The sequence below is a fragment of the Schistocerca gregaria genome, chromosome 3, assembly GCF_023897955.1.
Source record: "Schistocerca gregaria isolate iqSchGreg1 chromosome 3, iqSchGreg1.2, whole genome shotgun sequence".
Lineage (NCBI taxonomy): Eukaryota > Metazoa > Arthropoda > Insecta > Orthoptera > Acrididae > Schistocerca > Schistocerca gregaria.
Window position 1 is genome coordinate 859,638,996 of NC_064922.1, and position 25,779 is coordinate 859,664,774.

The 25,779-nt window shown below is 46.5% G+C and overlaps 1 protein-coding gene across 1 annotated transcript in view; it reads left to right on the plus strand.

Moving 5' to 3' along the window:
• Window positions 1-25,779, plus strand: part of LOC126355632 (cGMP-specific 3',5'-cyclic phosphodiesterase) — a gene marked incomplete at its 3' end in the record, with an annotated part of 1,336,169 nt that overhangs the window by 1,087,971 nt on the left and 222,419 nt on the right. The window contains exons 12-13 of the mRNA XM_050005998.1: window positions 2,684-2,722; window positions 7,791-7,928. Of these exons, the coding sequence (XP_049861955.1) occupies window positions 2,684-2,722; window positions 7,791-7,928 (177 nt within the window). The remainder of the gene's footprint in view (window positions 1-2,683; window positions 2,723-7,790; window positions 7,929-25,779) is intronic.

The following is a 25,779-nucleotide window of genomic DNA, read 5'->3' on the forward strand; positions in this document are numbered from 1 at the left end:
CCGTTATTGCACGGATCTTTTTCCAGCCGCAGCGATGTCGAAGATCTGATGCTTTACCGGACTCCAGATATTCACGGTACACTCGTGAAATGGCGGTACGGAAAAATCCCCACTTCATCCCTACCTCTGAGATGCTGTGTCACACCAGTCGTGCGCCGACTATAACTCGACGTTCAAACCCACTTAAATCTTGATAACCTGCGATAGTAACAGCAGTAACCGATCTTACAACTGCGTCAGAAACTTATTGTTTTATACAGCGGTTGCCGACCGCAGCGTCGTATTCTGCCTGTTCAAGTATCTCTGTATTTGAATACACACGCCTTCACCAGTTTCTTTGGCGCTTCAGTGTAAATCGCCACTGACAATGATAAGTGAGGGTAAGTACTCATCGGAAGGTCTTACCAGAAGGTGGGGCAAGTTAGTCGGACATCTACTGAGGCATCCGGTAATAACAGTTGGCTGGCACTGGGAAGAGCAGTAGAGGGGAATACCTATAAGGGGAGACAAAGGCTGTTGTACACAAGACTGATTACGGACGCTGTTGGACGTAGATGGGAAGAACGGCACACGGCAGAGAAAGATAACGAACAGCATCAACCGCAGGAAAGATTAAAGGTTAAAAATATTGCTCATTGTTTTAACGAAGGTCAGTCAGTGTAAAAAAGTGACAGCATGGTCGCTTATAAATGAAGAAGCCACTAGTTTCCCCTGCCGACGGCTGAAAGCAGAATACGTTATCTAAGTCGTGTACTGACGTACCGCGTTTTGCTTCGTTGAGGACACAAATTTTGCGAGGTTCCGTCTCGTGTACCGTCGGAGCTTCCGCCGTGTTGCGGCCGGGGACGGAACGCACGGACCAGCGCAAGAGACGAATTGTGCGACCGATCGAGCTAGCGCAGTGGCCAGCACGCTGGACCCGCACTCGGGAGGACGAAGGTTCAAACCCACGTCTGGCCATCCTCATTCAGGTTTTCCGTGATTTCCCTACATCGCTTCAAGAAAATATCGGAAGTTCCTCTGAAAGGGCACGGCCGACTTCCTTCCCCATCCTTTCCCAATGCGAGCTTGCGCTCCGTCTCTAATGACCTCGTTGTCGATGGTACGTTAAGCACTAACCAACTCCTCCTCCTCCACCGAATTACACGAAGCACTGCCTCGCATACTTGACTTTCTCGGATCCCTATAACTTCACAGCGCTGCCTCACGCACCTATACTATCGCTGTAAGTAAGGGTCGCGAGTCTCGCTCTGATCCGCTAGACGAGGTGAAAATTGTCACCACTCGTATACAGTCAGGGCCCTGTAACAATCCAGCTACTTTGAAAATACTCTCAGAACAGATCACTGTATTGGAAAACGAGCACTACAATCACTAAACCGTCACGACGCGGTTTCTACCATCTGCTGCTCTAAAAACAACACAGGATAACATTATAAAGGCAGAAAAAAGAAGAACCACACAAGATCACCACACTTGAAGTGCAATTTGTTTTCTTGTAGCCGGCCGTTGTGGCCAAGCGGTTCTGGGCGCTTCAGTCCCGAATCGCGCTGCTGCTACGGCCGCAGGTTCGAATCCTCCCTCGGGCATGGATGTGTGTGATATCCTTAGGTTAGGTTACGTTTAATTAGTTCTAAGTCTAGGGGACTGATGACCTCAGATGTTTAGTCCCATAGTGCTTAGAGCCATCCATGTTTCCTTGTAAGATATGTCACCAAGTCCACCTCGTTGTCATCAACATTACCTCCAGCAAACTGGTGTGTACGCTTTGTGACACGACACCCCTCATCTAGCAAGTGCTCCTTCACACAGTCACTCTCTTTCTTAGAACAGAAACAAAAATAAGAGAGGGAGAAGAATAGGAAACCGCTGAGCTCTTCCACGCATGGATGAGAGAAGTACTTCCCAACTCTTTAGTAGGAGGACAGGTTTATTAATCTTTGGAGAACCCTCAGTCCCGTCTTCATACACACTGCACTTTTGAAACCTATTCTCGTCCCAACGAAGTGAACGCTGCCGCCTGACTCCTCATTTCTCGAACTGCAAAACTGCTGCACGACATTCTTTTAACATGTTGAGACTTCTCGGCCAACGATCCTGCAGAGCAGAATACAGGCACATCAGTTGACCATTTCCTGCCAGCGCTCGCACTGCTTTCTGTACAGCACTGTTTCGTCTCAGGACTTTGCCAAAGCGTGTTTGGAAACGCCAGGAATGATTTCATGCATCGTGACCTCATCCTATTGTGGAAGACGTTGTGAGATGCTTTTAAAGCAAGTATTTCAATTCTCCGAAGTCGACGGTTTCATGAAGTTAGTTTTTGGCAACACAGTCTTACACTGTAGTAATCTTCGTCGGAATATCTGTATATATTCGATATAAACTAAGCAGTTGTAGATGAAGGGCCTCAGCTTTAAATTATATTTTGGAAAACTGTCCGTCTGCGACTATCCAGGACAAGCTATCCAGGTACCAATAGTTTAACGGAAGAGAATGAAACAAGCAAGCTAATTTTCTGCTGAGTCACGATGTACCATCAATTGTCTTATTGGGGATGTTTAGAAAATTCCCATGTTACAAGTGGCTTCTTAAATTACTTTATGTTGCTAAACACAAATAATTAACCACTACCAGATAACATGAAATTCAGTTATTAATAAGGCTTTTTCTTTTCCTTTTTCAGAGCAATAACGTGAACATAGAAGATATCTTCCACCACAAGGTAAAGACACTCACCTGAGTCTTCACAAGACACAATTAATTATTTTTTGCTAGCGTTGTTGAAACAGGGAAAATTTTACACGTACATGGTAAGAATGGCATTTGATTCAACGCTTCTTGAAAGATTATGAACCATTCTCAATATGCCCTGTATAAGCTGACCAATGCTAATAGTAAGATACTAAAGTGTGAGAAGCCTTACACTTTTATTGTAGAAGTAAATTCAGTGTATGTCTTGGGCGGAGGTAAATTAGTGCCGAGATCGAGAAATTGGAGTTACAGTGAAGACTTAAGTACTCTCGTCTGATATGGTGTTACTGTAGGAGGTCTCGTGGTATCGCTTTCCTCGTAATGCATTTTGACACAAGTAGGACTGGAGAGGAAGTGGTACGAGATGGGGCCATAGTTGGAAAGGATCTGGAGAAGGGACGTACTTCGTAGGAGATGGGTAGGAAAGTGTGTTCATACCTCCGTTTGGAATACAATAGCTGGGGTAGGTTACAGTTGATAGGATGGGTACATGCCCAAAACGTTTTCTTGCTCCAAGAGGAGAACGTCATTGACATTATGCTGGGTAACAAGGTGGAGTCTGTGGAGAAGGCGAGGCGAGCTGCCAGGGGCAAAGCGAGGGGCTGGTGTTTCTCAGGATGTGGGGTGTTGGGGTTGGACTCAGGGACAAATTTGCACCCGCAAAAGGTGTTGCAGGCGCTTGACGAGATAAGTCGGCTGCTGTAGGGTAGGGCTCTGAGAAAGAAGTGAGGAAAAGGGTGTATGGGATAGGAATCCTGCAGTCATTGCCTAGGTTAGTGTGGGACAGACGAGGTTCTCAGAGTCATACAGGAAGTCGCTAATATTGGTACAAAGACCCTCCGCCAAGAACTTTGTTGTGGTTAGCGGTCTGTATATTGTTTCAGTAACAATAGTAAACATCACAGAAGGTGTTTGCATAGACTAACTGGGAATAAAGCATTCCATATAACTTGTATCCAGTTTTTATAGGTTACAGAGATAGAGCTATTAGTATGTAACCAAACAGGATACTCACAGAAGGTGTTACGCAAACGATTATATTAAAAGTTTATTTTCATAAACTCAACCTTCGACTTCAGACAATTTTCGAATTGACTTAACGACACCACGTGTAGCTCTCGTCAAATCATCTTGCTGTTCTTTGATGTGGACAGCACTGATCATTGTCCAACTAATTCGCCTCATATGTTTACTTTTTCTCTTGGGACTTCATTTTTCAGACGTCCCTTAAAACAAAAATCTAAAGGGCTAAAGCCCTGGAGCTCCGGTGGCCAAGAAGAGTGTTCATTTTCGCGGACCCTGTACTGAAGGATGTCAGAATTAGATGATGTCTCTGTTACCTGAAGACAACAATATGCAGGGGCCCCTTCGTGCTACGAGACCATAGACATCCTAGTAGCCAAAGAAATATACCTGATTAAAGATGGAAGCTTGTTCACAGGAACGTCTAGATAAGGATCACTTGTAAGACGATGAGTTAATAAAAAGGCCTGTTTGTCTATCAGACACACAGCACATTTACAGAGGAGCGTTTTTGAAAATCTGTATCCACAATGGCATGTGGGTTTTCGTTGGAACGCCGATGTGAGTTGCGGGTATTGCTGACACCGTCAGAACTGAAAGTGGGTTCATCATTAAACAGTATTAGTGGAATTACTAGGCAATTTGCAGTTAGCGTACAACAAAATTTAATCATCTACTTCTATCTCCTTCCTTAAAGTGTTAATCCACTGTAAATACGAGGATAGCGGCACTTTGTACTTAATGGCCGCCTTATTGTTGTATGTGGATCACTGATACTTGTAGAAATGCTTGTAGAATGTCACTGTAGAAGGGCTACGTTCTGCTAACCAAACAGTGCCTTCTACTTCATCCATAAATCTACACAGTCAGTTGAAGTATGAATGATGGCCACTGGTCCGGTCTCACGCAGTTTAACGAAAAGACGAGTAACACATTCTCGAATCTGGTACTCTTCAGTGAGAAGATATTTTTCCATTTTCTCTACAAGCAGTATCAGCTTTTCCAATGGAAAACCAGTACGCAAGCAACATATTAGAATATTCAGCATTTTTGTGGCATGTTTAAATAACATGGAAGAAATGGCGACAAATATGTATCATTGTTGAAAAATTCAGTTATGTTAGCTCAAGCACAACAATACAAGTTCAACTTGAAAAGAGAAATGACAGTCGATAATAACACCATAGCAATTCGGGTACCAACAAACCCGCCAGGTTAGCCGAGAGTACTAATGCCCTGCTTCCTGGACTCCGGTAGGCGCACTGGCCCCGGTTCGAATCCGCCCGGCGGATTACCGACGACGGTCGGTGTGCCAGCCAGCCTGGATGTGGTTTTTAGGCGGTTTTCCACATCCCGCTAGGTGAATATCGAGCTGGTCCTCACATTCCGCCTCAGTTGCACGACTCGCAGACATCTGAACACGTTCGCACTGTTTCATGAATTACACTAGTCGCAGACAGCTGGGGTACATCTTGGACCTACTGATAACAAACAGACCCGAACTTTTCGACTCTGTATGTGCAGAACAGGGAATCAGTGATCATGAGGCCATTGCAGCATTCCTGAATATGGAAGTTAATAGGAATATAAAAAAAGGGAGGAAGGTTTATCTGTTTAGCAAGAGTAATATAAGGCAGATTTCAGACTACCTAACAGATCAAAACGAAAATTTCTGTTCCGACACTGGCAATGTTGAGTGTTTATAGAAAAAGTTAAAGGCAATCGTAAAATGCGTTTTAGACAGGTACGTGCAGAGTAAAATTGTGAGGGACGGTAAAATCCCACCGTGGTACAACAACAAAGTTAGGAAACTACTGCGAAAGCAAAGAGAGCTTCACTCCAAGTTTAAACGCAGACAAACAGAAGCTAAACGATGTCAAAGTTAGCGTAAGGAGGGCTATGCGTGAAGCGTTCAATGAATTCGAAAGTAAAATTTTATGTACTGACTTGACAGAAAATCCTAGGAAGTTCTGGCCTTACTTTAAATCAGGAAGTGGCTCGAAAAAGCATATCCAGACGCTACGGGATGATGATGGCATTGAAACAGAGGATGACACGCGTAAAGCTGAAATACTAAACACCTTTTTCCAAAGCTGTTTCACAGAGGAAGACCGCACTGCAGTTCCTTCTCTAAATCCTCGCACAAACGAAAAAATGGTTGACATCGAAATAAGTGTCCAAGGAATAGAAAAGCAACTGGAATCACTCAACAGAGGAAAGTCCACTGGACCTGACGGGATACCGATTCGATTCTACACAGAGTACGCGAAAGAACTTGCTCCCCTACTAACAGCCGTGTACCGCAAGTCTCTAGAGGAACGGAAGGTTCCAAATGATTGGAAAAGAGCACAGGTAGTCCCAGTCTTCAAGAAAGGTCGTCGAGAAGATGCGCAAAACTCTAGACCTATATCTCTGACGTCGATCTGTTGTAGAATTTTAGAACATGTTATTTGCTCGAGTATCACGTCGTTTTTGGAAACCCGGAATCTACTCCTTAGAAATCAGCATGGCTTCCGGAAACAGCGATCACGTGAGACCCAACTAGCTTTATTTGTTCACGAGACCCAGAAAATAATAGATACAGGCTCCCAGGTAGATGCTATTTTCCTTGACTTCCGGAAGGCGTTCGATACAGTTCCGCATTGTCGCCTGATAAACAAAGTAAGAACCTACGGTATACCAGACCAGCTGTGTGGCTGGATTGAAGAGTTTTTAGCAAACAGAACACAGCATGTTGTTATCAATGGAGAGACGTCTACAGACGTTAAAGTAACCTCTGGCGTGCCACAGGGGAGTGTTATGGGACCATTGCTTTTCATAATATATATAAATGACCTAGTAAATAGTGTCGGAAGTTCCGTGAGGCTCTCCGCGCATGATGCTGTAGTATACAGAGAAGTTGCAGCATTATAAAATTGTAGCGAAATGCAGGAAGATCTGCAGCGGATAGGCACTTGGTGCAGGGAGTGGCAACTGACCCTTAACATAGACAAATATAATGTATTGCGAATACATAGCGGAACAAACAATGGTGGCAGTTACTTCTGTAAAATATGTGGGGGTATGCGTGCGGAACGATTTGAAGTGGAATGATCATATAAAATTAATTGTTGGTAAGGCGGGTACGAGGTTGATATTCATTGGGGGAGTCTTTAGAAAATGTAGTCCGTCAACAAAGGAGGTGGCTTACAAAACACTCGTTCGCCCTATACTTGAGTATTGCTCATCAGTGTGGGATCCGTACTAGATCGCGTTGACGGAGGAAATAGAGAAGATCCAAAGAAGAGCGGCGCGTTTCGTCACAGGGTTATTTGGTAACAGTGATTGCGTTACGGAGATGTTTAGCAAACTCAAGTGGCAGACTCTGCAAGAGAGGCGCTCTGCATCGCGGTGTAGCTTGCTCGCCAGGTTTCGAGAGGGTGCGTTTCTGGATGAGGTATCGAATATATTGCTTCCCCCTACTTATACCTCCAGAGGAGATCACGAATGTAAAATTAGAGTGATTCGAGCGCGCACGGAGGCTTTCAGACAGTCGTTGTTCCCGCGAACCATACGCGACTGAAGTAGGAAAGGGAGGTAATGGCAGTGGGACGTAAAGTGCCCTCCGCCACACACCGTTGGGTGGCTTGCGGAGTATAAATGTAGATGTAGATGTAGATGTAGAATTCTGTCCCGGGGGGTACGGGGTGGCGGTAGGAAGAGCATCCAGCCACCCGTTTTCACTCACCTTGCCAAATCCATTCCTAACAATGACGACCCTGGGTCAGCGCGGGACATGACACCAGTGAAAGACATGAAAAGAAAATTCGAGAACCAACAAGTGAAATGAAAATTATCTCAGAAAGCAGCTGCAGCTCTGTAAACGTGTAATACGGAATGTTTTATTTTAGTTATTCTATACTATCACGTCCTAAAATATTTAGTATTCCTCGTGAAACATCCTTTACATAGATGTACCTTACTCAGATGCGCCGCTAACGGGTCGCACAGTGTGGTGTGTTGTGGTATTTTGGCAGCAGCAGAGTGCCACCTTCACGACGGTGTTCGAGTTGCGGCTGGCGGACGAGGAGGCGAGAGTGCTGCGGCCTGACCAGAACCAGCTGGACCGTTGGCCGCTGGCGCAGATCGCCAGATACGTCGCCGGCACCGGCCAGGTGAGTGGAGCTGTCCCGTGCGTAGCCTTTCTGTCTGACAAGATCCAGCTGGACATGGCGCAGATCGCCAGAGCGTCGCCGGCACCGGCCAGGTGAGTGGAGCTGTCCCGTGCGTAGCCTTTCTGTCTGACAAGACCCAGCTGGACATGGCGCAGATCGCCAGAGCGTCGCCGGCACCGGCCAGGTGAGTGGAGCTGTCCCGTGCCTAGCCCTTCTATCTGGCTTAACCGCAGTACCATCAGCGCGGGGCAGGTGAGTGAACACGAGGCGCACTCTGTCTGACTGTGACTCCGTGTCGCTGCCAGCTGGCAAGTGAGTCAGCGTTGCTCTCTTCTTGCACTTCCACGTGGCTGGAGTTGCGCCAGCCCTTTGTGTCTGACTTCACCACAGTGTCGCAGGCACTGGTCAGGTATGTGGAGCCATGACTAGCCTTTCTGTCTGACTGTACCTCAATATCACTGGCACGGGGTATGCGATCAGAGCCGTGTCCAACGTTTCTGTCTGACTGCCTCTAGGTGTATGAGGCTTGGGGCATGTGAGTAAAGCTGTGCCATGCCTAGTAATTTTGTTTAGCTGCACCTGAGTGTGCTACTTTTTTATTCACGAGAGTGTCACACAGCAGTTTGCCACAGCAGTTACATATCTCACATCCAAAGAAGAATTCTCACGCCTCCTGAGACATCTGGTTCACATTCGTAAGTCCTGTTGTGAGACAGTGGAACTCTATTCCCAGCGATGTGCCTTAGAAATGAATACCCACAACCTTAAGCCCTGGCCTTACCACGGCTGTGACATTGAATTCAACTCCTACTACAGGTGCAACTCGACCCTGTCTTCATGTTCATCATTGAGAATACCTAGTACCAACATAGATTAAGGATGGAAGGTGGCATCACAACGCAATTTACATAACAGTAGACTACAGACTCAGACAGATATGTATACCTGTACGAAGACCAACAAATACTCATATGGTAATGGAGAAATAAAACATATAAATGAGGGAAGCGACAGAGATGCTGCCTAATGACGGCACATGGCATTAGATCGTCGCAGGGTACCTCAGCAGCGGCATGGAAGTATTGGTGACACATATGGAATTGTGACTATGAGCTACCATTGTAGCTCTGGGTAATCTGATTGTCACAACCATCTAGCAACAAGATCATTAACTCTTTCTCCGACTGACAGGCAATCTGTTATCAACCCTTCTGGTGCCTGTAGCACTCAGTTGAACTGTCTTAACAGTAGCACCAAAACGATAGGACGATTCGGTTGTGAGACTGTCTCTACTGACCACAGAAACATGTTGGGTCCCAGAGAGAGACAGACGCCTTATTCTGGCCGCCATTAAACACCGCTCTACTTTCAGCAGCCCACCTAACTGTGCTCATTCACACAGTTCCAGGCAGATTGCTAGGTTAAGTTAGGGTGGCGGACATGGGCTTCTTCTAGGGCTCAGAACATCTTCTCTGGCGCCTCAGGGGGGAGGGGGGGCGGGTTCTTAAGCAAAGGACCGTTCAGACTTAGCACAAAAGCTCCCAGACGACGGAAAATGCCCTCTTTACGAAAACTGCTAATTTCTGAATCAACTGTAAACACGGCCAACAAAAATTATAAACAACACTTCTATTCCCTGTCTATTTGGTATCTCTCATTGACACACATATAATCACAAATCAAATTAAAGTCGAAATTAATTATTTCACTTAGGACTGCCACTGCTAGCCTCAAAGACTTGTTAATCTGTTTTTAACCTAATTATGCAGTGGCGCTAGTAGTTTTACACCCACTCTGCTTCCCCCATGAAATCAAGTCCTGGCAATCCACTGTCCGCGCCCCCCCCCCCCTTTCACCTGTCACTGATATCGCTGCTTTGCTCCTGCACCACATCCCGCCTTTTCTTTGCGTCTCCACATACTCCATATTCTATCACAGTGTAATTTCAACCGCCTTCCCCTCCCAGACTATGAAATCATACCTGAGATCTATTTCACGTACTATCTGTAACTTACCCTACCTCTTCCGTTGGAAATTAAGATCCCTGTGTATTAACATTCCTATGGGCCTGCTATGACAATCATTCCCTCCCTTGACCCTACCCACATACCTTCTTATATCATGTACTCTCCAGTCCCATCTGCTTCCAAATTCCATAAGGATAAAATGCTACCAGCAGACCACTGCAGTAGAATCGAAACAAGATTCAACATTACATGCATTCATTAAGCTTTATATCATGGTTTATATTTTTATCTATGTCTTCTTTATTGTTCTATTCAAAGGTTGAAAAGGAACAATATGGCTACATTTATCCCACCCCTTATGGAGGAATATATATACCAGACAATTAAAAATTAATCCATCAGTAGTTATGTCTCCATACACATGCCATTAGCTACATACGGTTCTCCAGAATCTACCGCTGAAATCCACTCTTGAAAAAGTAACTCCATTAATCACCAGACATGTCTAATAGAACTACCTGCCCACGGGAAGCCAACTCTCTCTCTCTCTCTCTCTCTCTCTCTCTCTCTCTCTCTCTCTCCCTCCCTCTCTCTCTCTAATGTGATGGTATGTGGCTCAATTCTTCCAGGTTAACAGCTGGCAGGCAGTTTGAGGATGCGGGCCACGCGGGGTTAGCCGAGCGGTCTCAGGCGCTGCAGTCATGGACTGTGCGGCTGGTCCCGGCGGAGGTTCGAGTCCTCCCTCGGGCATGGGTGTGTGTGTTTGTCCTTAGGATAATTTAGGTTAAGTAGTGTGTAAGCTTAGGGACTGATAACCTTAGCAGTTAAGTCCCATAAGATTTCACACACATTTGAACTTTTTTTTTTTAGGATGCGGAAGTGGTAGCCAATGTGTTCCATTAGATTAAAATCAGGTGAATTTTTTGGCAAAGACATCAACTTGAGGGCACTATCGTCCAATAACCATTGTAGCATGATTTTGACCTTGTGATAAGAACAGTCATCACGCTGAAAGATGCCATTGCCATGGGGAAGACATCTAGCATGAAGGGATGCAGGTCGTCTATTTGTGCAAGTGGTCCACAGCCGTCATGATGCCTTCAGTTGCTGCCACACGTCCTGTGGGAGTGCAGGTGGATGGCCCCCATTGTATAATGCTGCTCCAACCAGCATGCATCCCTGGCATAATGTTTGTTTCGAGGAGCCAATCACCTGAATGAGGGCATAACCGGATACGAATATAGAGCTGGTGTAGTAAGAAATGTGAATCATATGTCCAGGCGACATATTTCCATAGATATCAGTTCAGTACCGATGATACCACGCCTGCTACATTCGTAACTGACGTTGTCTTTAGGTTAACACGGGAAAACTTATTTTACACCCAAGTGGTACTTTTCCAGATACAGGTTCCTTCTCCTTATCCAAACTTTGTCTACTACACCCCATCCACAGCCCCTAGTAGCCTGTAACAGTGATTGAGAAACATCCCGCATACACAGTTGCATAATTATATGCTAATCCACTGTGGGAAATACACTCATGCTCATAAATTAAGGATAACTGCAGAATATGGTGCCACACTACGTGGCACTACACAGAACTGGCACTAATAGCATAGGCACATAGGGAACACACACGACACAGATCTGTAAGTCCACGGTATTGGTGATAAGTTGAGAAAAATGTCCCGAAACACATGTGCTAGAAAACGCCACTGTTTATGGCGCATGTACCCCAACACCAATATGGGATATGATCACCATGCACACGTGCACCGGCCACAGAACGGGTTGGCATACTCTGGATGAGGTAGACGAGCAGGTGCTGGGGTACAGCCTCCCATTCTTGCACCAGTGCCTGATGGAGCTCCTGAAGTGTCCTAGGGGTTTGAAGACGTGCAGCGATACGTCGAGAGAGAGCATCCCAGACGTGCTCGATGGGGTTTAGGTCTGGAGAACAGGCAGGCCACTCCATTCGCCAGAGATCTTCTGTTTCAAGGTACACCTCCACGATGGCAGCTCGGTGGGGCTGTGCCTTATCTGCCATCATGAGGAAGGTGCAAAATGATGTCCCGATACACCTGTCCTGTTACAGTTCCTCTGTCAGAGACATGCAGGGGTGTGCGTGCACCAAACATAATCCCACTCCACACCATCAAACCAACCTCCATACAGGTCCCTCTTAAGGACATTAAGGTTCCTGGTTCACGCCAGATGAAAACCCGGCGAGAATCACTGTTCAGACTGTACCTGGACTCGTCCGTGAACATAACATGGGACCACTGTTCCAATGACCATGTACTGTGTTCTTGACACCAGGCTTTACGGCTCTCCTGTGACCAGGGGTCAGTGGAATGCACCTTGCAGGTCTCCAGGCGAATAAACCATATCTGTTCAGTCGTCTGTAGACTGTGTGTCTGGAGAAAACTGTTCCAGTGGCTGCGGTAAGGTCCCGAGCAAGGCTACCTGCAGTACTCCCTGGCAGTCTGCGGGCACTGATGGTGAGATATCGGTCTTCTTGTGGCGTTGTACACTGTGGACATCCCGTACTGGATACGTTTCATGTCTGCTGGAATCGTTGCCATAATCTTGAGATCACACTTTGTGCCACACAGGGGGCCCGTGCTACGACCTGCTGTGTTTGACCAGCCTCCAGTCGCACTAGTATTCTACCCGTCATAACGTCATCAATGAGTGTTCTTTGGGCCATTTTCAATACACAGTCTGAAAAGGTCTGCACACTTACTCGCTGCACCGTACTCTGACGTGCACCAATACACCTCTGCGTATGTGAATTGGTGCCAGCGCCACCGTGCGACGACCACAGGTCAAATGCACCGCATTGTCACACGCCGTGGTGATTTGAACCCGCAAACCGCCCACCAGAGCGTTGTTTCTCCATGTACAAGCATTATCCTTAATTTAAGTGCATGAGTGTATATAACGTAAGTTCTAAAGTTACTTTTGAGGAAGCTAGGTACCCATGAAAGATCTGACTTGCATTGTGTTAGTCAAAGGTAAACGAGAATCAGCTTTCCGCAAAGCAAAAGTGTCGTTACACGATGTTACTCCCCTGTCACAGTTTGAAAAGTCGTGTGCGCAGAGTAGCGGCTGTGCCAGCGCCGCTACATGAGGGCGCCGTTAACTCCTGTGCTGTCGCGATTTGGCGTGCAAGGCCAGCTGAACACATCGGCCAGAACTGGGAGTACGAGCGAGCGAGTCACGGGAGAGGGAACCCGGCAGCTGGACAGGACGTCTGGATAGCCGTCGTCTGGTCGACGGCAGACGAGGAGAGGGTGATGTCCAAACAGGGGAATATTACGTCACGCTCGGTGCTGGCTGCCAGAGAGCAGACAGTTCCTGGCAAGCACTAACTGGGGCAGCGTATTGTGAGTGTGTTGTCACATAGGTCTTCCCTCATAACGTGTTAGCTCTCTCCCTTATACGACTGGTTACGTGCTTATACGTGTTCGTCAGGATAGAGGTCAGGAGCGGTGGGTGTTGTAAAATGAAAAGTAATGAAGTTGGAATGGAGCCAAATTATTCCTGTAACGATGGTACATGGATGACTAGGGCTGAGCAACCCTAATAGGGGTTGCCGTCTGTTCATCAGGAGGTTAGAGGAGAGAGGCAGAGGCTAGAGGAGCGACTACTCGGGTTTGAGGTCTGAAGCTAAGAGAGCGCGGAGCTGTTCCCAAGCCGCCCTCGCCGCTCCCAGTCGCGTCCACACGTGATCACACCACTAGTATCTGATTGGAGGGTCGATTCCACCAACGTGCTTTGCCAGTAGCGTACCCTCGTCAGCGCAACCAACCCGTGGGACTAGAGTCTGACCGAGGAGCACGTGGCTGGAATGCGCCGACCATGGTCTTCCGGCCAGCACCTTCCACCACAGTATGCCAAACAACGCTACGGCCGTACATTATGAATGGAAAAAAATTTTTAATAAAATTTTATCGGCAATGATCTCTCTTGGGGGTCTCCTCCCTGCACATACGAAAGAGAAGACAATGTTACTGGTGTGCACAAAGGTTTTTAGTCTGTGCAAGGGTGACTATTTATTATTGACCATTTTTGTAATAGAGTACCTCTGACTCCTGAACACCTGTGTTCATTTCGGCCAGTGGTGCAGCAGTACGAGCAGCGAACTACCAGGTTACGTTGCTGTACCTTCGGCCATGTGAAGTAAGCGCTTCTGACTAAAGTAAACCCACAGCCTATTTTGGTGCCTTCGACACAGTGGGGCTGAATAACCACTCTGGTTCCTTTTGCAATTAGGGAATTGTGAACCTTGCATATTTTTCTTGATGTGGTCGCTCATAACGCCAGTTTTGGATACACGGCCTACAACTATTTTAGAAAGTTATTTAGAAACATTTACTCATTTTTTTTGTAATTCTGAATTGTATGAAATTTCAACACCTTGTTGTATTTCTGGTTTGTTTTCACTATATTATTTGGCAGAGATTGTAGGAACTATTATTCAGAACAAACTTCCATACATGCACTAGCTGAAAATTATTGAACTATATGAAAAAAACGTAAATTAATCACAAACTACGGCGTGCACACACTTTATTCAACATCTAAACGTCACTAATAATATTCCGATTATGTGATGACATACACGATATGCCTGCCTTCATTGGCGACGATGTGGCGCATACAAATAGCGAAATTCTGCATGACCCGCTGGAGTGTCGGAACATTAGTGCTGTCAATGACCTCCTGAATTGCTGTTCTCAGCTCAGCAATGGTTTTAGGGTTATTACTGTACATCTTGTCTTTAATAAGGCCCCAAAAAAAGGAGTCGCGTGTGTTTAGATCCAGAGAAGATGGTGGCCAGTCGAAGCCCATGCCAGTGGCGTCTGGGTACCCCAGAGCCAGAATGCGGTCCTCAAAGTGCCGCTCCAGGACACCAAACACTTTCCTGCTTCGTTGGGTCGAGATCCGTCTTGCATGAACGACATCTTGTCGAAATCGGGGTCACTTCGGATAATAGGGATGAAATCTTCTTCCAAAACCTTCACGTACCATTCGGTAGTCACCGAACCATCAACGAATATCGCATAAAATATTCCATGACTGGACACCGCACACCACACAATCTCAGCCCCCCAAATGGCACAAATTTTGCTCATTGACAAACACCTCCACATAAAAGAGAGCTTCGTGGCTAAGCCAAACCATGCATGCTCATACTAATTCCCGTCATGCCTCGCGGCCAACCGTGCCGTTCGAACGTTCTAACGCAAACCGTTCAGAAATTTTAACGATTTCATTTCATATTGTTCAGTAAATGTCACCCTCCATGTTCTCACTGTTATACTAGGACTGTATTTGGTTCTCTAACCCATGTGGAGTCAATTTATCTTTGAATCTGGTATGTGTTTTTAAACTGTTGTCATTCCATGGGTTGCCCCAGTGTGATTCTATTGTGTTATTTTCTTCTGATACTATCTTTGAGGCCTGTTACCTGGCTTTGGATTTTCTACTTGCGTATAAATGATCTGCTATCATGTATCAAATGGTTCAAATGGCTCTGAGCACTATGCGACTTAACATCTGAGGTCATCAGTCCCGTAGAACTTAGAACTACTTAAACCTAACTGACCTAAGGACACCACACACATCCATGCCCGAAGTAGGATTCGAACCTGCGACCGTAGCGGTCACACGGTTCCAGAGTGAAGCGCCTAGAACCACTCGGTCACATCGGCCGGCTACCATGTATCCAAGAAGCAAAAAGTCACTTCTCTTCAACGACAAACCAAGTATGGTAATCCTGCCTTATGTAGAAGATGCAACGCTTGAAAAGCTGAATATAATGTTCTTGAAAATCAAAAGTGGTTGTCTGTAAAAGGACTGTCCCTCAGTTTCGATAAAACGCATTGTCAGCAATTCTGTACTGCACAATTCCCGACCCCAGAAAGGATACGTGAGGATTAAATCAATAAATGCAGCCGAGTATTGTAAATTCTTACACCTTTATATTGATAACAACCTGAACTGAAAATCACATGTTACACATCTTCTTAAACGTCGATGTTCTGCAACTTTCGCGTTGCCGATAATATCAGATATCCGAGATTAAAATATCAAACATAAGTAACGTCTCTCATTTTGGTTCATTGATATCTGACAACATCGTATTCTGGAGTAACTCGTCTTTGAGTAATAGATCCGTTGTAGCAATGAAAGGAGCGACGTACTTTGGTCATAAAAGACTTCCTCCATCTGCCCAGTGGTGGAAAAAATTTAACAGGCTTCGTTAGTTAGTTAGTTTTATGTTCCTTGGATCATTCGTGCGGTTTATTGTAATGATGTGCAACGAGTCATTTCACATTCATATAAACCATTCATATACGTTCCTGGAAATTGCAATAAGAACACCGTGAATTCATTGTCCCAGGAAGGGGAAACTTTATTGACACATTCCTGGGGTCAGATACATCACATGATCACACTGACAGAACCACAGGCACATAGACACAGGCAACAGAGCATGCACAACGTCGGCACTAGTACAGTGTATATCTACCTTTCGCAGCAATGCAGGCTGCTATTCTCCCATGGAGACGATCGTAGAGATGCTGGATGTAGTCCTGTGGAACGGCTTGCCATGCCATTTCCACCTGGCGCCTCAGTTAGACCAGCGTTCGTGCTGGACGTGCAGACCGCGTGAGACGACGCTTCATCCAGTCCCAAACATGCTCAATGGGGGACAGATCCGGAGATCTTGCTGGCGAGGGTAGTTGACTTACACCTTCTAGAGCACGTTGGGTGGCACGGGATACATGAGGACGTGCATTGTCCTGTTGGAACAGCAAGTTCCCTTGCCGGTCTAGGAATGGTAGAACGATGGGTTCGATGACGGTTTGGATGTACCGTGCACTATTCAGTGTCCCCTCGACGATCACCAGAGGTGTACGGCCAGTGTAGGAGATCGCTCCCCACACCGTGATGCCAGGTGTTGGCCCTGTGTGCCTCGGTCGTATGCAGTCCTGATTGCGGCGCTCACCTGCACGGCGCCAAACACGCATACGACCATCATTGGCACCAAGGGAGAAGCGACTCTCATCGCTCAAGACGACACGTCTCCATTCGTCCCTCCATTCACGCCTGTCGCGACACCACTGGAGGTGGGCTGCACGATGTTGGGGCGTGAGCGGAAGACGGCCTAACGGTGTGCGGGACCGTAGCCCAGCATCATGGAGACGGATCGAATGGTCCTCGCCGATACCCCAGGAGCAACAGTGTCCCTAATTTGCTGGGAAGTGGCGGTGCGGTCCCCTACGGCACTGCGTAGAATCCTATGGTTTTGGCGTGCATCCGTGCGTCGCTGCGGTCCGGTCCCAGGTCGACGGGCACGTGCACCTTCCGCCGACCACTGGCGACAACATCGATGTACTGTGGAGACCTCACGCCCCACGTGTTGAGCAATTCGGCGGTACGTCCACCCGGCCTCCCGCATGCCCACTATACGCCCTCGCTCAAAGTCCGTCAACTGCACATACGGTTCACGTCCACGCTGTCGCGGAATGCTACCAGTGTTAAAGACTGCGATGGAGCTCCGTATGCCACGGCAAACTGGATGACACTGACGGCGGCGGTGCACAAATGCTGCGCAGCTAGCGCCATTCGACGGCCAACACCGCGGTCCCTGGTGTGTCCGCTGTGCCGTGCGTGTGATCATTGCTTGTACAGCCCTCTCGCACTGTCCGGAGCAAGTATGGTGGGTCTGACACACCGGTGTCAATGTGTTCTTTTTTCCATTTCCAGGAGTGTATAAATATGGATTCATGCTGACTATTTACTTTTTATTTAACTGATCATTTCATTATCTTCAAACGTGAATGGAATTGTATTCAGAATGAATTTTCACTCTAACAGGAAGCTTCAAATCAGCACATAAACGCCGCCGGGTAAAAATTCATTCTGTATTTCTTCCTGTAGGCTGTAGCTAACAAACCAGTTCTCCGCAGTATCCTCTCTTCCAAGAGTACGCAGGAGAACTTTCGCTAAGTTGGAAGTTAGAAGGGAAGAGTCTATATGAAGTAAAGCTCTGAGGACTGGTTTTGAGTCGTGCTCAGGTAGTTCAGTTGCAAGGGAACTGGCTCGCGAAAGGCGAAGGTCCCTGGTTCGAGTCCCAGTTTAAGTATCTGAGAGGAAGTTTGAGATTATATATACCTGACAATTCCTTCTATTGCACATAAGAATTTCTGGACATACAATAATATGATTGTGTGTGAGTGCGAGCGCGCGCTTGAGAGAGAGAGAGAGAGAGAGAGAGAGAGAGAGAGAAAAATGGTTCAAATGGCTCTGAGCACTATGGGTCTCAACATCTGTGGTCAATAGTCCCCTAGAACTTAGAACTACTTAAACCTAACTAACCTAAAGACATCACACACATCCATGCCCGAGGCAGGATTTGAACCTGCGACCGTAGCAGTCGCACGGTTCCGGACTGTGCGCCTAGAACCGAGAGACCACCGCGGCCGGCAGAGAGAGAGAGAGAGGGGCTGATGATAATTATAAGTGTAAGTCATTGTACATCAGTAAGGAATGAAAAAGTAACAAGTATGTTTCACCTAGCGTGTACAGTGTTTAAATAATTTACAGAAACGCAACAGGGTGGCGTCTTCCACAAACGCCGATATTTCGACAGGAGCACACCCAGCCTAATGACACCACCCGGCTGCGTTCCCGAAGTTATGTGAACAAAGAAAACGTCGTCTGAGACAGTCGTGTAAATAAGCAGTGTGATTTTTTTGTCTCAGAAAGCATATTACACAACTGTTAACTGGCCGATGCCACACCATAGTGGGGATTCGAAATTACGATGCACGAGACATGCAGACAAGTAAAGCAGTCTAAACTAGCTGAGGGTCTCCGGTATAAGAAGACACGTGCGGACAGAGACGCACAAGGCAGAACATCACGTGTAGAAGCAGTAGCAGTTCATTACACGCCCCGTTCAGCTTTCCTTGTGACAGCCGACCTCAGAGATTCCGCCTCATCTAGAGAGAGGGTCGTCCCCTAGTATTTTCCGGCGGGAGTGGAAAAGCGCTTTCCCCGGCGCCGGAGGTCGATACATCGATGTCGGAGCGGCGTGTTTGTTTTCCTCCCCGGGGAGTTTGCACAGGCATCCGGCAGTGGGGTGCGGGGTGTCTTCTTGGCTTTGTCCGTTAAGCGGCACACACAGGGCCCGGAGCGCAGTCCTTCCTGAAGCCGAGCGGCGGTTAGCGCCCCACTGACAGCACCGAACGACGCCCTCACGCGTTCCTCTTTGTCTTGCACGTTTGGTTCACAAAGCAGTCGGCAGCGAGGTGACGCAAAAGTAACAGCCGTTAATCTCCCTCTGAAATCTTTCGGCACTCCCCTTGAAATGTTCCAGTCCGCAACTGTTGTTAATGTGCCTCGATCTACATCTACATATATACTCGGGTAGCCACCAAGAGATGTGTGGCGGAGGGTACAATTCGCGCCAAAGTTACTTCCTCTCCCCCCCACCCCCACCCCCACCCCCTCTGTTCCACTCTCGGATCGCACGATGGAGAAACGACTGTCTGAACGCCTCAGTACGAGCCCTAATTTCCCTTATCTTTGAATGGTGATAATTGCGCGATATGAAAGTTGGTGGTAATAATATCTACTCTACATCCTCGGCGAAGATCGGATTTCGGAATTCAGTGAGCAGCCCTTTCGTTTTGCGCGTCGTCTATCTGCAAGTGTATCCCACTTCAAACTTTCTATGAGGTTTGTAACGCTCTCGCGATAGCTAAATGTACCAGTCACGAATCTTGCTGCTCTTCTTTGGACCTTCTCAATCTCTTTAATTATAAAAAAAAACTGGTAAGGGTTCCATACAGACGAACAATACTCTAAGACTGGACGAACTAACGTATTGTAAGCAATTTCCTTTGTGTGAAAGGACTGCATCGCTTCAGGATTCTACCAATAAGCCTCAATCTAGAGTTCGCCTTGCCCGTTACTTGTGTAATCTGATCACTCCATCTGAGATCACTCCATGTGAATAGTCACACCCAGATACTTAACGGATGTTACTGCTTCCAAAGACTGGGCATTTATTTTGTACTCGTACATTAATGGGGATTTTCGCCTTGTTATACGCATTAGGTTACACTTACAAATATTGAGAGATAACTGCCAGTCATTACACAGCGCATTTATTTTCTGCAGATCCTCATTGATTTGTTCACAACTTTCGTGTGGTACTACTTTCCTATTGGCTAAAGCATCATCGGCAAACAATCTAATGTCGCTGTCAGTACCATCAACGAGATCGTTTATATAAAGCGTAAAAAGCAGCGGACCTATTACGCTGCCATGGGGCACATCTGAAGCTACGCTTGTTTCTGTTGAAGTCACCCCATTCAAGACGACATACTGCTCTCTGTCTGTTAGAAAACTTTGTATCCAACCGCATATGTCATCGGACAGACTGTAAGCGCGTACTTATTGGAGCAAGCGACAGTGCGGAATTGAGTCGAACGGCTGTAGAAAGTCGAGAAATATGGCATCAATCTGGGAGCCTGTATCTAGAGCCTGTTGTATATCATGCACAAAAAGGACCAGCTGTGTCTCGCATGACCGCTGTTTCCTAAAACCGTGCTGGTTTCTGCAGATAAGCTTCTCAGAGTCTAGAAAGTCATTATGTCTTAACACAAAATATGTTCTATGATTATACAACAAACCGATGTCAGTAAATTGGCCGGTAATTATGAGCATCCGATTTTCTACCCTTTTTATACATTGCTATGACCTGGGCCTTCTTCCAGTTTCTTGGAACTTACCGCTGTTCCAATGATCTTTGATAGATGATGGATAAGAATGATGCTATATTTGTAGCATAAACATATAATCTTATAGGGATACCGTCTGGGCCAGATGCCTTCCTAGTGTCTAAAGATCTTACCTGTTTTACAATCCCAGATACACGAGACCTATGTCGTCGTAAAGGGTTTACAGATAAAGAAGTTGAAGTTCAATAAACTTCGCATTTTACTTGCATTTATCAATGACGATAAGGACGTCTACTGCCGGCAGCTTAGAAAGAATACACGGAACAGAAACAAGGCTGAGATCGTGACGTAACCACCAGCAGGACAGTATTCGTCGTTCTAAGACTATCGTTAAAGTAATTGTGTCAACGTTATGTGAGTCACCTACTTACATACACGTGACGCAAATATATTAAGTCTTGATACCATTTCAGCTCATTGATAGTTTCGGAATAATAACAGCAAGTTCATGATTTGTATGACCACTGTACTGGTGGCTGCTACTCGTCTGGGTTTTGGTTGCTGGTCAATTCCTTCAGTCGCTGTCACTCCAGTCTCATGGTCGAGTCAGATCAGAAACTGAAGGGTCTTTGCCGGCATCACTATCGTTTTCGATATCGTCATCGTCAGAATCCATCTCACCAAAGTTTATGACAGTTTCGTCAATGCTGTCATCTACTGACTCGTCGTTTTTTGAATATCGTGTTCATCGCATTCCTACCAGACGACTGTAGATAGACACGCTGTCGCGTTCTTTGTCGCCTCTTGCGCTTTCCCTGGTGAAATGTTCACTTTTGTGTTCTGTTTCCGCACACTTCACAGATATAAGGAGGTAGCTGGAGAACTCTATGCTCATGACTTCTCACTAATTTATCAAAGCGTCACCTCTGTTCGAGACTTAATTTTTGAATCAGTTCAGACAATTCGAACTTCGTGGTTTCGTTGTGAGGAGAATTATTATATCGCACCCAGTTAATCATTTCAATTTTCGATTTTAACAGTATATTATAAGACTAGTTTATTTTCTGTACACCACGATAAGGAGCAGTATAAACTTTTTTTACTCTCTTTGGGTACACTGAAGACCAATTTTGCCTCCACTCACTTTTCGAAATTTGTTTGTGATAATCTCCATTGGCTTTATTGATGTGGTTTTTAAGCGGTTTCGCACATTCGAGTAGGTGAATACTCGCTGGTATCACAGTCCCACCCGAGTTCCACGATTCTCAAACAATTCAAAAACGTTCTCACTCTTTCCTCATGTTTAACGCTAGGAGCAAACAGATATGCTACATAAATTCCGTCAGGGGGGGAGGTAGAAGATAGGGGTGGGGAGGGGGGAAGTAGAGAGAGGCGATGGGTAGGGATCGGGCATCCGACCACCCTTTACCTCTAACACTGCTGTATCCAGATAAATATGCCGCCCCGTGATGATAACAGACAACATTAGGAGGAGAAAGAAGAATCTCCTCTGGCTCTTCCACCTCTAAAAATCTATTCTGCTTAACTGAAAAATCCGCTTTGGAACCTGCATGAGCAAATATGTCTATTTGTTTATCTCGCATCTGTAATGAGACTCGTAATATTTTCACTCTACCATCAATTACTAAACATAAGATTAATGTCTACACAAAATCGATCTAAACAATTTTTCTGTCCTGATATCGGAAAGTACTAAGATTGCTCAAGTATTTCTCACGTCAAAGCGCACCATTCTAGAGCTCAGTCAAAGTTTCCTGTTGTCGGTACATGTTTTTCATTAGTCTCATTTCATGTAGCAGATTCCTTAATGTGCAGACAGACTATGGAAACCCTACTCTTTCTCTGGTTCACACAGTAGGGTAGTGTCCGTATAGCTCGATGCAATGATCCTTCGCACATGAATGTCTGTCTGAAGGAACAGACACTGCTGACGATTGACAGCCGCATTAAATAATGAAATGCATTCATAAATTGCGAATACGACTGTACGACAGCCATACGGTTTACTAGCAACTTATGAAAATTTGTGCCAGAACCCGGATTTCCCCCTTTACGGGAGCGGTGACCTTAGCCGCTTTGGCTGCCCATTCACGTCTCACGGCCAGACCCAAACTTTCAAATTTCCTAGTGTCTACGTCCCGTAGTGCTCGCATACAAACTGTATGACACCCGCACAGGAAGAGACATTGTCTTGCTCGTCAGATTGCCTTGCTTTCGCATGAAATACAGTAGGAAAGTATCTGTATTGTTTGCACATGGCATCGAACTATGCAGCACTGTAAAATACAGACACTACTCTACCTTATTTCATGCCGAAGCAATGTCTCTCCCTACGTGGGAACCATACATTTTGTATGCGAGCGCTGTTGGGCGTAGACACTTCGAAACGTGAAAGTCCGGGCCTGTCCGAGAGTCGTGCGCGGGTAGCCCAAGCAGTTAAGGCTCACGTAAAGCGGGAAATTTTCATGTGTTACTGGTAAACCGTTTAGCCTTCGTAGAATAGCACTGCATTCTAACATCAAATTCACCATGGAGGTGGAAGAGAATGGTGAATTCCCGTTTCTGGACGTCCTAGTCAAGCGCAAAGCGGATGGCACCTTGGGACACAATGTATACAGGATAGAAACCCACACTGATGTGTATCTCCACGCTCCTAGCTGCCATCAGCCTTCACAGCTTGTGTGCGAACACTGGTACACACGGCCCGCGCAATATCGGATGAGGAAAGCCTACAAAGAGAATTTAACCACTTTAAGGACGTTTTCAAGAAGAACATATATAACGAGAGTCAAATACGACGTGCTTTCAGGCAGAATGCACAAGCCCAGCAGAGAGAGAACGAAGAGGACGAGAAGAAAATGGCGTACCTGCCTTACGCCGGCAAAGTATCCAACAAAATCGGCAGAATTCTGGCTCGGTGTAACATCAGATGTGTCTTCCTCCCACCACCTAAAACGCGTGCCCTGCTGGGTACAGTAAAAGATGACCTGGGGCTCCGCAAACCTGGTGTTTACAGTTGGCTCTGAGCACTATGGGACTCAACTGCTGTGGTCATTAGTCCCCTAGAACTTAGAACTACATAAACCTAACTAACCTAAGGACATCACACACATCCATGCCCGAGGCAGGATTCGAACCTGCGACCGTAGCAGTCGCACGGTTCCGGACTGCGCGCCTAGAACCGCGAGACCACCGCGGCCGGCGGTGTTTACAGTATTCCGCGTAAATGCGGTAAGGCATACGTCGGGCAAACTGTACGGACAATCGAAGAAAGATGCCAGGAACACAGAAGGCACACTGAACTGAAGCAGCCTCCAAAATCTGCGGTTGCGGAACATTACATGGATACTGGAGATACTTTGGAGTACGCGCAAATGGAAGTTTTACTACAGGTCTCGTCTTTTTGGGACCATGTTCTGAAGGAGGCGATAGAAATACGTGTAGCTGATGGGCTGATCAACAGAGACGCCGGTCTGCAAAGCCTCGGACCCAGTACTCAGCCAACTAAAAGCACAGCGCCGACCCAAGGCACCTCAGGACATCTGACAGTCCACAGTTCGCATCCAGCAGCCAGCAGTCCGCCCCTCCCCACCACCACTCCACCCAGCGCCGCCTGCGGCATGACGCGGGGGAAGGGGTGGGGAGTGCTCAGAGTATAAAGGGGAGGAGATTCAGCGGAGACGCTCAGTCTGCAGGTATCACCTGAAGATGGTGGCAACGAACGCTGTCGAAATATCGTGGTTTGAAAACGACTGCGCCCGGCTGGAGACCCGAGAACAGTACAAACAATCGTATTCGCAATTTGAGTAACCAGTTCATAACTTTTGGTGATTGTTATGAGGAGCTTAGGGACAGTAGGGAGTCGCTTCTCCACTTATTAGAAATGTCTTGCAGTGTCTCGTATGACAACTGTACGAAAATTGTCACAGTGAAAATTGTGTTCTAACTTTTTTTCCCTAGGGATACAAATACAAGATTCACCAACAGAGATTCTTCGTTTTCCAATTTTTGTAGTAGTTCTTATAGATGGACGAGCATGGTTGTCAACCAGCACCCTACTTTGTTTCCATATATATTTAAAATTTCCAACCCTAGATTCCTGCTAACCCGATGGTATAATATTCGTGATTATTTCCCTACACTCAGTAAAAATCGTCTGTTCCTTCTCGCGCTCTGAAGACATTGGAGAGGCAGAAGAAATCATCTCGCTTACTGCTTCATCAGACATCCGACCCAGCAGTTTTCCACCAGCAAGAGGGCATGGGGAAGAGACGTTGCCCCGAACCCTCGCTCGCCCCTCGCAGGCAATATTCTGAGTTGCATTTTCATGTTTTCGCAGTGCAGTAACTGGTCGATTAAATTTCAGGAACGCAGTCACCTAACTCCGTTTCCTCTTCTTCTAATATTTCGACCATGTACCTTTCGGCCATCTTCAGAGTCAACGGACACACTGAAGCTACAGTACGCGTTCCGTCGTTTTAAACCACTACCACCGGAGACGTTGACTGGCGACAAAAAGTGTGCCATATTCAACCTGTGGCTACGCGGTCGCTCAACACTAGGGTATCGATGTGTCATTATCAGCTGCATCGTAGAGAGTTTATTAAAGAAACGGCCGGATTTCATGTTTGAACCGTTATCTCAATTAATTAAATTCATCCTCAATTAATGCGCTTGTTTCATCACGGCTTTCCAAAAATATGAAATCAGCGCAAGAATTTCGACATTTTCATATAGTGAAATTATAATTATATGTTAACACCTTCAGCTGCTGACGGGCATTGATATATATCAACGGGGACAGGAGAAAATGTGTGCTCCGACCGGGACTCAAACCCGGGATCTCCTACTTACATGGCAGACAGCCTATCCAGCTGCGCCACCGAGGGCACAGAGGATTATGCGGCTGCAGGGACTATCTCGCGCATGCTCCCGCGAGACCCACATTCTCACCTTATACGTCCAACCACTACATTCGTAGTGTCCCTACCCAACACATTACTTGTGAAAGACACTCTTACCATGTCCCGTAAGAGTTCGGGTAATATGTGTGCATCCGCACAGAAGAGGAAGGTCATGGTCGGTATTGCCAGAA